The following is a 14819-nucleotide window of genomic DNA, read 5'->3' on the forward strand; positions in this document are numbered from 1 at the left end:
CTACCTTTAAACAAAGTGGAGGTGCAGGAGCAAGCCCGTGTGAGTATCTCTGGGATTCCCAAGTTCTAGGCAAAGGCTTAACAAGTAAATGAGCCCTAAAGTAGGAGCATGCCTGACATAGTTTAGATTTCCCTTGTAGCTGAAGAGGAGTAGTCAAGGGGGAGAAAAGTAGAAATGAGATAAAACTTAACAGAGGCCACTTGGTGCATGACTTTCTTAGGCCATTATAAAGACTCGGGACTTTTTTTTTGTTTTTTGTTTTTTTTTGAGTGAGATCAACTTAAGCTTGGTTTAATAGGTACTTGTTTCACTTTATACTTTGCATCAGAGGGTATATATACATTATTGATAGTGGTCTCAGACCATTTAGAAAAATGGATTGATGCTAAAACAAGATAAATTGTGTCATCTGTATTCTCTGAATCAGAACCCCAAGTAAAGAAATTATGTAGACATAATCAGGAAGAGAGTAAACTAAACTCCTCTGAATACCTTTGTGTCCAAGAGTAGTTCCAGATGCTGCTACAAGCAATCCAAAAAGTAATGGTAGTGAAAACACTACATATCAAAATTTATGAAATGTGGTCAGAATTGTCCTCAAGAATTTGTGTCATTAAATGGATTCACTTTTAGATGAGAATGAAAACTGATGAACTAGACATTCAGCTCGAAGCTGGGAAAATCTTAAGGTGGTGACTGTAGAGGGACAAATAAAGAGCTCATACAAAATGTTTCAATGTGTAATTGAAATTGATTTATAACATGTAGTAGATTAATTCAGTCAGTGCTTATACATACTAGTAAAAATGAGTGTTAAAAAAAAATTTTTTTTAATGTTCATTTATTTTTGAGAGAGTGCGTGAGCAGGAGAGGGGCAGAGAGAGGGAGACACAGAATCCGAAACAGGCTCTCTGCTCTGACGCTCTGAGCTGTCCGTACAGAGTCTGACGAGGGGCTTAAACTACCGAACTGTCAGATCATGACCTGAGCCGAAGTTGGATGTTTAATCAGCTGAGCCACCTGGTGTCCCAGTCAAAAATGAGTCTTAAGGAAATGCAGATTTTTCAAGAAAAGTTAAAAATATTGAAAAAGATTAAAGCAAGTGTAGAACAATTTGAATAGACCAGTTGCCATAACTATTAATTTAATGTGATTTCATAAGAATCTCCAGAATATTTTTTAAGAGTGCAGAGAGTGTGAACAACTGACTTTAAAGTATATTAGGATGAGTGATTTGGGGGTGTAATAATCACAAGGGCATTTACCCAATAAGTTATTAAAATGTATTCTAAGACTGCTGTAATGAAAAGAACACAATAAAATTTAAAATACAACTAAAAGGTAATTAGGAATTTCTCTGTGCTTATGCAGATGAGGGAAAGTGGGGATTAAGTAAATGGTGTTGTGATAGCCAGGAAGTCATTTGTGGAAAATCACTTGTAGTGAGAGTCTAGATCAGCTAAATAATGATATAAATAATAATAGGACTATAGAAATGGAGAAAGAAGCCAGTATGATGCATAAACAAATTGAATAATAAACAAAAATTTAAAAAACTGGGAAAGGTATTATAGGTATGATGGATAATTGGTTTATTGCTTCAAAATAAAGCTTTTCTACTCATTTCATCTTTTTGATAAAAGCTACAAACCTGGTAAAAGAAAATGGTAAAAAAAAAAAAAAAGTGAAATTTGAATTTCACATAATGAAATAATATTTACCTTCCCAAATAAAGCAAAATATGAAGTAATAGAAGGGTTCCAAAGGAGTCTCCTAACAGATGTGGCTCAGCGTTTTTTTGTTTTTTGTTTTTAGTTTATTTATTTATTTTTGAGAGGAGAGAGTGAGAGTGGTAGAGGGGCAGGCTCGTTTCCATGTTATTTTGACCATTATATCTCAGCGTTTTTTTGTTTTTTGTTTTTAGTTTATTTATTTATTTTTGAGAGGAGAGAGTGAGAGTGGTAGAGGGGCAGGCTCGTTTCCATGTTATTTTGACCATTATATCTCAGCGTTTTTTTGTTTTTGTTTTTAGTTTATTTATTTATTTTTGAGAGGAGAGAGTGAGAGTGGTAGAGGGGCAGGCTCGTTTCCATGTTATTTTGACCATTATATCTCCTCCTCCATTTTTCCATTATATCTCCTCCTCCTCGGTCTCCTCCTCCTCCTGGGTCTCCTCCTCCTCCTCTTTCTTCTTTCTTCTTTGAGAGCGAGCACAAGCGGGGCGGGGGGGGGGGGGGGGGGGGCGGGTTGGTGTAGAGAGAGAGGGGGACAGAGGATGAGAAACAGGCTCTATGCTGACAGCAGATAGCCCAGTGTGGGGCTCCAACTCAGAGACTGTGAGATTCTGACCTGACCTGAAATCATGAGTTGATTGAGTGGATATAAATGTGGTAAAATTTAATTATTTTGTAGTTTAGTAAATGTGGCCATTTTCATTTAGAGGTGGTCTAGATAAACATAAGTGATGAACATTTCCTTTTGATTTTTAGCCATATTTATATCCTGCCTGAAATCATGAGTGACCCCAGGTCCAGTCTTTATCCTTCCACACGGGGTCACACAGGAACTGCTTTGTCTCCAGCTTTAGAACCAGTACTGGCTTGTGTCTCAAGCACCCGAGTAACAGGAAATCCAAACTTGGCTTGTGGTCAGGATCTCTTATTTTAAGTTACTCACATAGGCAATGCATTCTGGTTTATATGACCAGCCTGTAAGGGCTTCACTGAAACCAAGTGCAAATCATAACTTCATTTGTTATTACTAAACAGTGCTGACAGACTAATACATTTCGCTCCAGAACAACCCACTGACTTATTGTTACAGAGTATTGTTTATTTTTCTTTAGTGCATATATTTCATGATGTAGGCAAGAGTCTGGAGATAACCAAGTGGGCATTCCAGACTAGCTGAGATTAATCCATGCTGCTCAGTGTAGAAGACATAATATTTATATAGTTGTATATATATTGTGCATAACGTGTCTATTGCTGTATCTGTCCATTAATGGATGAATGGTTAGAGAACATGTGTATATATACACAATGGTATGTTATTAGATCATAAAAAAGAAGAAAATCTTGGCATTTGCTACAACATGGATAGACATAAAAGTTATATGTTTAGTGAAATAAGTCAGAGAAATATAAGTGCTATACTACCTTACTTATATGTGGAATTTTAAAAATAAATACATCAATAAATACATAATAAACTAATAGATATAGAAAACAAAATTGGTGGTTGTCAGAGGCAATGGATGTGGAATGGGCAAAATGGGTGAAAAAGGTCAAAACGTACAAACCTTCAGTTATAAAAGAAGTAAGTCATGGGGATGTAGCATACAGTATGGTGACTATGGTTAATAATACTGTATTCCATATGTAAAAGTTGATCTTGAACCTCATCACAAGAAAAAAAATTGTAATTATGTACGGTGACAGATGTTAAATAGAGGTATTGTGGTGATCACTTTGCATTATATATACACATTGAATCATTATATTGAATACCTGAAAGTAATATAATTATATTTTAGTTATACTGCAGTTTGAGAAAAGTAAAAAAGTAGAGTATCTTTGAGGGAAACTAACTTATGAAATGTTTGTGTCCATTTTGTTTAAGTTATGAGTAATGATAAAGAATGTAGTGTTTGCTAGTGGCATTGGTGCCATTACCTTGATTTGTGCTAACAGGAAAGTAGTTTTATACTGACTATTGCTTTTGCCTCACAAGTCATATATAAACACAGTGAAGACAGCATATGATATCTTCCTTTATTTGAGTAGAGATTTGACTTCACAGATACCTTAGAGGGTCTCAGAGACCCACCGAAGCCTAAAGACCACAAATGGGGACCGCACTTTGAGAACCATTGTTCTAAATTATGCAGGTTTTCTCCCTTCAAGCCATTCTTCAAATCTATATGAAGGAGTGTGTGTGTGTTTAACTGATAATTGTTTTACTATTTTGCATTTGGCTCTTGATCTTATAAAGATTATTTACTGTATAAATAATAATTAGGTTTTCATCCTGCATTGTTTCATTTACAAAATTAGATTCCAGGGAGGGTATTTATATAATGAAAATTTGGCAAATTTCAATTAAGCAAATTAATACAGAACACTTTCAACTTCATTTAGAATAGGGTTCTCTTGGTGGAATCGAGAAGGAAATTTGTTATGGTAACAATTATTTCTTTCATTGTATAAACATTGATTTTATTCATCTTTTGAAGATTTCATTTCTTTTGTATTCTTGGCCATTAGTTTATATTACATATGTGAAATGGAATATTCAATTTCAAGTAATTCTCTTTTCAATTTAATTCCACTCATTGGGAATGAGTTTTTGTTAAATTTATAATTTTTATGGGTGCCTGGGTGGCTCAGGCGGTTAAGTGTCTAACTTCTTTCGGCTCAGGTCATGATCTCATAGTTTGAGGATTCGAGCCCCGCATCGGGCTGTGTGCTGACAGCTCAGAGCCTGGAGCCTGCTTCAAGTTCTGTGACTCCTTCTCTCTCTACTCCTCTCACTCTGTCTCTGTCTCTCTCTTAAAAATGAATAAGCAAAGGGAAAAATTAAAATTTGTAATTGGTTATAATTTACAGGCTGACACTAAATGATATTTTTGTATAGCCATCAAGTTTAGTTTGCTCTGTTATGTTAATAGCATGCCTATTAACTTTTTAGCATTATGAGAATTTTTTTTACTTAAAAAGTGACCAAATAAAATATTTTCATGCTTCTGTTTTTTTCTGTGGTAAAATTTAATTATTTTGTAGTTTAGTAAATGTGGCCATTTTCATTTAGAGTTAGTCTAGATAAACATAAGTGATGAACATTTCCTTTTGATTTTTAGCCATATTTATATCCTGCGTATAGAGAGCTTATCCTGAACATGTTTTGAAGATTTGCCTTGTAGATGATCTACAACCATTTCATATTCTCAAACATCTATTTCCTCACAATTAGCATATTTCTGTTCATTTATATTGATGTTATTTATAAATTTAATAATTTGTGTATGAAAATGAGCTAAGTGATGTATTTTTACCAACAATTATGAAGCAGCCTAATTTTGAATGGGTTAGAAAGTTGCACTGAAAAAATAAATTCAAGAAAAGCTAAGAGTAAATATTAGCCAGATAATTGTCAAAAATAAGTTGCTGTAAAAACTAAAAAGCAGACTGTTTTTGTCTGCTTCTTTGTTTTATTTGTCATATTCTTGATTTCTGTTATTGTAATCATTCCCATGTTTCAGACTAAAATCTTTTTTCTGTGTTTTCATTGAGCAGATCACTTTTTATTTTTTATTTATTTAACAAAATTTTTAATCTTTATTTTTGAGAGAGAGAGGGAGGGTGCAGGGGGGTGTAGGGGCAGAGAGAGAGAGAGAGGGAGGGAGGGAGAGGGATGGAGAGAGAGGGAGGGAGGGAGAGGGAGGAAGAGAGAGGGAGGGAGGGAGAGGGAGGGAGAGAGAGGGAGGGAGGGAGATAGAGGATTTGAAGCAGGTTCCCTGCTGACAGCAGAGCCCATTGTGGGGCTCAAACGTGTGAACTGTTAGATTATGACCCAAGCCTGAGACAGATGCTTAACCGACTGAGCCAGAGCAGATCACTTTTTTAAAAAATCTAAGTTCTTCCCCTCAGAATTAATAAAAATTATGTTGGCATATAAAAAGGAATATATTTCATGAATGTGTAAATTAGAGGCATAATTACATTAAAAGAAACTCTGTGATTGAGCTGTTATGTTAATTACTAGAACATTAGTGGTACCATTCAAGTTACCCATGTGCTTCTAACAAATTCCATCACTCTGCCTCATGTCCAGAGCTAACCACTTTTCTTTTTTTTATTAAAAATTTTTTTTTAATGTTTATTTATTTTTGAGAGAGAGGCAGAGCATGAGTGGGGGAGGGGCAGAGAGAGAGGGAGACACAGAATCTGAAACAGGCTCCAGGCTCTGAGCTGTCAGCACAGAGCCTGACATTGAGGCTCAAACTCATGAACTGTGAGGCATGACCCAGTTGAGCCACCCAGGCACCCCTAACCACTTTTCTGATATTTGTGTTTGTCAGTGTTGACTTTTTCAAATTGTTTTACCATAAATATATATATATATATCTATATTATTTGGTTTGACCATATATGAACTTTATAAAAATGATACATAGTTTTCTGAGATTTGTTTTTGCTAAGATTAGTTCCTGATGCTTATGGGTGTAGTTGATTTATCATCACTAATATATAATATTCTGTTTTGTTAATGTACTACAACTTATCAATTGTCCAGTTAACATACATTTGATATATTTGTAGGGTTTTTCTTTTTGCTATTAAGGTATCTTATACATGTCTCCTGATTCAAGGTGCAAGAGTTTCCCTAGATTTTGTACCTAGGAGAGTTAGTGAGAGTGACCAGGTACACACATCAGTGGCTTTCGTATTTTGAGATAATGTCACATTGTTTTCCATAGTCTTTTTATCAATTTAAATTTCCTACCGCAGAAGTATATGAGTTCTGTTTTCTTCACATCCTTGTTAGTAATTGATCTATTGAACCCCTAAATGGTTGCCAATTTAGTGGGTAAGAAATAGAAGTTAATTTTGATTTTAACTTGCATTTTTCTGACTCTGTCCTTTATATGAAATAGTATTTCATGTCTTTTCCCATTCTTTTTTATATCAGTCTTCTGTTTATTTACTGGTGTACACACACCTATTTATTCATTCAAAGTAGTAATAAATTGTCCCTAATGTATTGCCACAATGTTTGGGAATATCATCTTATAGTTTGTACCTTCTTGTCTCTAATGATGGATGTTGATCAACAGAAAAGCTTAATTTGTATCACTGAATTTGTAACTTTTAGTTAGTGCTTTTTGTGTTTCGTTTAAGAAATTCTGCTCTATTGAGATTATAAACATATCCAGTGATACAGCACATGGCCAATTTTGGTAAATGTTCCATGTATGCTTAGGAAGAGTGTATGTTCCTAATTTGATAAGTGTTCTATATATATTAAGTTAAGCTTTGAAATTAGATCATGTCTATTTCTCTGTTGAATTGATGAGATTAATCTGCTGTGTAGGTGGGTTTGTCAATTTTTCTAGGAATTTTTGCTTTATGTATTTTTGAGACTGTACTATTGTGTATGTACTGGGTATACAATTATTGAGTTGAAAGTTTTGCATTATCAGTGGCCGTTTCCATTCTCATTAATGATTTTCATCTTGAGTCTATTTTTTTCTCCTTTGATAAAATTTGTCTGGTGTATTATTTTTCATGTTATTCCAAATTTTCACTGTATTTATGTTTTTGGTGTTTCTTTGGCAAATAGCATAGTTATATTCTAACATCCCTTTCTGCCACTAACTAGTGAGTATTTTAATTTATATTTATTACAACTACTGATATAATTTCACTTTTTAAAAAATGTTTATTTAGTTTTGAGAGAGGGAGAAAGAGAAAGAGAGACAGAATGTGAGCAGGGGAGGGCAGAGACAGAGGGAGACAAAGAACTTGAAACAGACTCCAGGCTCTGAGCTGTCAGCACAGAGGCTCATGTGGAGCTTAAACCCACAAACCATAAGATCATCACCTGAGCCAAAGTCAGACACTCAATAGACTGAGCCACCCAGGCGCCCCTCACCTTTTTACTTTTTAATGCTTGCTATTTGTCTCACTTTCTGTGTTTTTCTTTTCTATTTTGACCTCCTTCTTCCACCACTGTACTGTATTAAACATTACCTATTCTCTTATTATACTTTTAGTAGTTATTCTTGAAATTGATCCAAACTAATACTGTTTCTAAAACAAGAGTCTAAATTTAATCTTACTATTTTTAAAAATTTTAATTCCAGCATAGTTAACATACAATGTTATATTAGTTTCAGGTGTACAATATAGTAATTCAACAATTCTATACATTACTCAGTGCTCAATGTGATAAGTGTAGTCTTTTTTTTAAAGTTTATTTATTTTTTTGAGAGAGAGGGAGAGATAGAGAGATGGTGTGCAAGCGGGGGAGGGGCAGAGAGAGAGGGAGACTGAGGATCTGAAGCAGGCAGAGATCTGAAAACAGTAGAGAGCCTGATGTGGGACATGAATTCACACACCATGAGATCATAACCTGAGCTGAAGTTGGACACTTAACCAGCTTAACCCAGGTGCCCCTCATCGTGATAAGTGTAGTCTTAATCTACCCTTCACCTATTTTATGTATCTTCCCACCTGCCTCCCCTCTGGTAGCCATTGGTTCCCTACAGTTAAGAGTCTGTCTTGCAGTTTGTGCCTTTTTTCTTTGTTCATTTGTTTCCTAAATTCAACATGTGCATGAAATCATATTTGTCTTTCTTTGACTTATTTTAGTCAGCATTATACTCTCCAGATCCATCCATGTTGTTGAAAGCGGCAAGATTTCGTTCTTTCTCATGGCTGAATAATACTCTGGGGTGTGTGTGTGTGTGTGTGTGTGTGTGTGTGTGTGTGTGTACATACCACATCTTCTTTATTCATTTATTGATGGACATTTGGGCTGCTTCCATAATTTGGCTATTGTAAATAATACTGCAGTAAACATAGGGTGCATGTATCTTTTTGAATTAGTGTTTTCATATTCTTTGGGTAAATACTCAGTAGTGGGATTACTGGATCATATGGTAGTTCTATTTTTAATTTTCTCAGGAACCTCCATTCCGTTTTCACAATGGCTGCACCAGTTTGCATTCTCAACAGCAGCGCAGGAGGGTTCCTTTTTCTCCACATCCTTGTCAACACTTGTTGTTACTTGTGTTTTTGATTTTAGCCATTCTGACAGTGGACATCTCATTGTGGTTTTGATTTGCATTTCCCTGATAATCAGTAATGTTGAACATTCTTTTCATTAAACTTCATATCTTAATTACCTTCCTGAACAACATTAAGTGCTTCTGAATTGAAACTTTCTTCACTCTTCTGATTTATATGCTATTTTTTAGTGTATTTATTCTGTCTTATTAAGCCCTATGATTTTGATATTAAAATTAATGTTATAAACAAAATTTAAAATCACTTATTTGGGTACAAATTTTCTTGCTCCTTTTCATTTTATTTCTCAGGCCTTCCAGTTTATGGTACTGAATTTTTTTTTTAATTTTTTAAAAATGTTTTTACTTATTTTTGAGACAGAGAGAGACAGAGCATGAGCAGGGGAGGGGCGGAGAGAGAGGGAGACACAGAATCTGAAGCAGGGTCCAGGCTCTGAGCTGTCAGCACAGAGCCTGATGCGGGGCTCGAACTCAGAGACCATGAGATCATGACCTGAGCTGAAGTCAGACGCTTAACCGACTGAGCCACCCAGGCGCCCCTATGTTACTGCATTTTTTAAGTACCCAACTTCACGATTTTTTAAAGAAATGACTTATAAGCAGTAGTTTTTGTTTTCATACACATGAAAAAGTACTTTGCTCATTTTGTTGCAGGATACTTTTATCAGGATCCGAATTTTAGATTGGAGTTCTTATTTTTTCATCTTTTTGAGGATAACCAAAGTTCACTCCTCTAGCTTCTTTTATTGCTGTTAAGTAGTATTTTCCCTGTTAATTTTTCGTCTTGTCACGTGAGTTATCTTTTCTGTTTGATTTTAAAGTCATTTTGATTTTTGGACAAAAACACAGTTTTGCCTTACTGTGTCTAATTATGGATTTCTTTTAAATTATCCTACCTGATAGGAATAATTTCTTTGTATTCATGTCTGTTTTCAGTTTTGGAAAATTGTCAACATGCGTTCTTCGAATATTTCTTCTTCAGTCTGTTACAGTTTCCTGGGTCTCTGAAGTGCTCAGTTTCAACCTTCCTCTGAAATTATCTGTCTTCTTATTTTTTATCCTTAATTCTGGTTAATTCCTTTAGGTTTATCTTCAGTTCTCAATTCTCTTTTCAGTCTTTAAATCTCAGTTTTAGTGTTTTTATCTTTTGTAGGAAATTGTCTCCAAGTAAGTGTTGTCCTTTTCGTTTTTCCCCTCCTCTGCACCATTATATGTTGGTTAACATCACCTGAGTTCAGCTTCCTGTTTGGTTGTATATCTGTTATGTCTTCAGAAATTGTCTTAACTTTCTTGTGATGAAAGCACCACTTTAAAATATGATTTTTACCTACCATCTAGTTTTAGCAGGAGTTCACTTTAGGGCGTTGTGTTCACGGTAGTACCTTATTACTTCTTGTTACATTTGCAGTTGTTGGTGGACTTATGTCATCTCATACTCTTGTTATGTGTCTCCTCTGTTTATGTGCCTCAAGCATAATAGATAATAACCATTAGTGGAAAGAATTGTCTTATCCTTTCATTTAACATGGTATAGGCAGTATTATATATTTAGGGTTATAGATTTTTGTTTTTTATAGATTTATATGCCAATGTATTTCACATTTGCTCTCTTTATGTGGCTGGATCTTCTAATGTATGTGTCAGACTTGTACATACATATTACATATTACTGCTCCTTAATTTAATAATCAGCATTAACTTAAAAAAATATTCTGACAATCAAGGACTGTCTCTATTATTCGAAGAGTACAGAGCTGCAATATAGGGATGATGGGAAAGTAATTAATTTTCTTTTGAACATTATTTTCTAACAATTTCTGCATAGTAAAGTTCTCAAGATTCTAAAATTTAGCATGGCAGTTATAATGGATTCTATCTTCATTTAACTTGGAGAGTTGAAATATACTTATTTCATTCTTGTAAAATTGGCCTTTAGAGCCTATTTGCATTTTGGCTGGACTGTAGGAGTTTTATAGCAAACTGTATTCTACAGACCTGGGACCTAGCATGGCTGAGATCCTCCCACTTGCCCCCTTCTACTCCTTCCCCATACAGCCCCATCCTTAAGCCTTTGGTAATCCCCAGAACTCCCTCCCCTCCAGCCTTTGGTCTGCCCAGACCCTATCCCCACACGTGCACCTCCATGTTCCCTGAGGTATGTGGATAGATTCCCCCTCCCTTATGTAGTACAAGGGTTCCCCAGGAGGCCTGGGCTGAGAGGTAGGACCTGACCCCCCTTCCCGCCCCAACTCCTCCCCCTGGCTCCAGAAACTCTCGGCCTATTTGAATTTTAAAATAAAAATGGAAAAATATGGTCTAAGAACTATGAGTATTTACCATTTGTAGTTACTTTAATGTGTTAAAATTTTGAATATGCAATCATTTAGATATTTTGTGCAGAAAAAGACCATCATTTGTTGTAAGTTACAAGTGTCTATTCTTGTTACTACTTTAGACAAAGAAACAGCCTTGGTATAACAGCACGTTAGCATCAAGAAGAAAACGGCTTACTGCTCATTTTGAAGACTTGGAACAATGTTACTTTTCTACAAGGATGTCTCGTATTTCAGGTACATATTCCGGACTTCTTAAAATACATCAAATTCTTCTTTCAGATCCATTTCTAGCTTCTTATGATGGATTTATGTAAAGTCCTATTTATAAAGTGCAAGTGTATTTTCAACATAGTCTCCCAGTGTCTTGTGGAGGTTCCTAGAGATCTTAAAGAACATTGCTTTCCCATAGCTATTTTTGTTCTTTTTTTTCTATTTGGGAATTTTTTTTTTCCTACCAGATTTTTTTTTTTTTTTTTTTTTTTTTAAGAGCATGAGTGGCAGAGGGGCAGAAGGAGAGGGAGAGAGAGAGTCTTAAGCAGGCTCCATGCTCAGCACTGAGCCTGACACAGGACTTGATCCCACAACTCTGGGATCATAACCTGAGCCAAAATCAAGAGTGGGATGCTCAACTGACTGAGCCACACCGGTGCGCCCCTATTTGGGAGTTTTTAATCTTTATATAGTGAATTATATAAAGTTAAGAAAAAAATCAGCCATGAATATGTGGCTAGGAAAAATAGGTTCTTTTTAGTTGCCTCCTATTATTAAACATTTATTAAGTTCTAAGCACTGTCCTTTGTGCTAAGAATGAAAAGATGAAAGAACTGATTTCTACTGTCAGGGCGTATTGTAAATTAAGGGGGGAAAGCAACAGGTAAATAATTCTACGTGATATTATATGTTCTATAAGTTTATTATGGGAATAGAGAAGAATTTCTACCATATAGCTGGGAGTGAAAAATATAGGCCACGCTGAAAATGGGGAAGTGGAAGTGAATGGTCACTGTAGGGATTTTGGAGGAGTTGTATTTAGTCAAAGCTAGAATTCATTAAATAAGGTAATTAGAAACATGTTCAAAGGAAGTAACTCATGCAAAGTCATGGACATAGGACAAGTCATGGACAAATATACCATAAGATATTTTCATTGCTTTAAACAAGGTAATATAGTTCTGCCTTTTGAGCTGTAACCTTTCTCAGTGTCCTTGCTCACCACCAGTGATGTAGGGACATTAATAGCAAGACATTGTTTTTCTTTCTTTCTTTTTTTTTTTAGATTTATAGATTTGATATACCTATAAAATGTAAAATACAATGCTTGGTATAAGTTAGGTGCTCAGGTAACTGATGTCATTAGTAATACATCTGCTGAAAATTAGGACCACCAAGGAAAAAAATGTGTGGTATTTAATTAGTTGTTAAAATTTTGGCCTTGGTTTTCTCTTGAATAGGCATATTTGCATTAAAATCTACATATTGTTTAGAACCTTTAGACAAATTTGCCTTAGGATTGGTGATGGAGGGAAAAGAAGATTTACATAGCATATTTCATATGAAGTCTACAGGGGAGCCAAGTTTTATTTATAAGTGTGTGTGAAATTAATGATCAACAGTTTTTATAAGATGGAAAACTTTTATTGTATTGCCTGGGAATTGAGCTCCTTATTGAGCCTCTGTAATAGTCTATAAACTGTAATAGGAAGCTGTTATATTGAAAATGGTCTGAGGGGCGCCTGGGTGACTCAGTCGGTTAAGTGTTTGACTTCAGCTCAGGTCATGATCTCACGGTTCATGAGTTCAAGCCCCACGTTGGGCTCTGTGCTGACAGCTCGGAGCCTGGAGCCTGCTTCAGATTCTGTGTCTCCCTCTCTCTCTGCCCCTCGTCTGCTCATGCTCATGCTCATGCCCTGTCTCTGTCTCTGAAAAATAAGCATTAAAAAAAAAAAAAATTAAAAGAAAAAAATGAAAATGGTCTGAGGCCTACATTCTGATTGGCAGAGGGTTCATTTTAACCCTTTTAGGTGTTATTTTTTGTTATGATGTTGAAATACAGTGACCGCAAATGGTAGACATTTAAAAGAAAAAAGATGTGGGAAAGAGAGATTGGGAAGCTCTTAATGGGGAAGTTATTAATAATTTTTAAGTAACTAGCATCATAGGTGTGCTATGGCACAATAAAGGTATAGTCACAGACATATTTATTTGGGGGATATAAATTTACCAGAAGGCAGAATAAATTAAAACCAGGAGGAAGATTATATTTTCATTTTTGTGGGCATGGCTATATTATACTTAAAACATGATTTTAGGAGTCTGAAGTTTATCTTACCAAATTTTCACAATGAGTACACTTAACATATTGCTGAACATGAAGTTCCTTCTAGTGTCCTTGACTGTGAAGAAGAAATTTTAACTTCTACCTTAGGAGTACTTGGTGTTTGGTGGTCCTTTTGTATATTTTCAAATGAGAATCCACTGCTTTTTCTTTTAATTTTCAACTCTGAAAATGAGAGATGAAGATTGGGAGATTAATGCCTTGGACTCTTAGTTGTAATTGAATGAGAAGGTAAATTATAAAGTATTAGAAAAGAGAAAAGAGGTGCTGCACACACTTTCACAAACTAAATCTATAATTAGAAGAGCAAAGGTAATATGTTAGCAAATATGTACAGTAATTGATCATAAACCTACCAAGCAAACAAAATCCTACCATTTTGTAACCAGATAAAGTGAAATCTAATCTCTATACTTTCAGATACTAAAATAACAATTTTTAGTGTTTTCTTTATCACTTCTGTTGGATGTAAGTGTTAATGAATAGGTATGATGGACAGAGAAGATCAGCCACCAGGGAAAGGATTATGACCTTCAACAGAATATACATTCTTGAATGCTTGTGAATTTTACGTACTTAGCGATTGGTGTCAAAATATGAAAGAATATTTTTACATTAAAGCAATATTTAAACAAATATCTAAGGTGTTTTTCCAGTAAGTATTTATTACATTGGATACTCAATTCTATGTAAAAAGAACCAATTAGCTATTAAATTCAAACCACTTTGTAGTACAGTTGATTTGTTTTATTGCAGTAACCCATGTTTTATTTGTAATTCACTGAATTTACAGAGAATAATTTTTGTGGATCAGGAGCATTATTTTAGTAACATGATACTGCATGCTCATTGGGTTTGTTCCTTTTGCTGTTTTTTAGAACAGAAACACTACAAAATTGGAACTTTTGGATATAGGTTGTTAGATGGATTTGCTGTGTTAGTGTTTAAATCTTTAAAATGTAAAATATCAAGGACAGAAGCTTAATATCAGAGACAAGGAATTGTTTTTCGTTGTAGTAAGTGTTAGATAAATGTCTTCGTGTCTCCAGTTATCTTCAAGATAACCTAGTATCTCCAGATGAACTAAATCAATTCTGTACTGTCTGTCCTATAGTATGGTGACTCTTTAGACTTAATGATTCTTCTGTCTTAATTTCATTATGCCTACTGTTATTTTCAGGGACATTTAAGAAGGGGAAATCATGAAAGTTTACCTTGAAAAAGTTGTATGTATGTTTATGTATATGAGCTAAGAATGAGAAGAAGGTATGAACACATAGTTTAGCAATCTTATTTCAGATTTCAGTTAGGAAGCTAACTAAAGTAATTGGTGTTTTAC

General features: G+C 34.9%; 1 protein-coding gene across 5 annotated transcripts in view; it reads left to right on the forward strand.

Annotated features, from left to right (window-relative positions):
* The window catches only part of COP1 (COP1 E3 ubiquitin ligase), a 259654-nt gene that overhangs the window by 94783 nt on the left and 150052 nt on the right, over positions 1–14819 (forward strand). For all 5 annotated transcript variants that reach the window (XM_053909249.1, XM_019425614.2, XM_019425593.2 and 2 more), the window contains exon 10: positions 11265–11379. In XM_053909249.1, coding sequence (XP_053765224.1) covers positions 11265–11379 — 115 coding nt within the window. The remainder of the gene's footprint in view (positions 1–11264; positions 11380–14819) is intronic.

This window comes from Panthera pardus, unplaced genomic scaffold (genome assembly GCF_024362965.1).
Source record: "Panthera pardus isolate Hobbes unplaced genomic scaffold, ASM2436296v1 HiC_scaffold_21, whole genome shotgun sequence".
In the NCBI taxonomy this organism is placed as follows: Eukaryota; Metazoa; Chordata; class Mammalia; order Carnivora; family Felidae; genus Panthera; species Panthera pardus.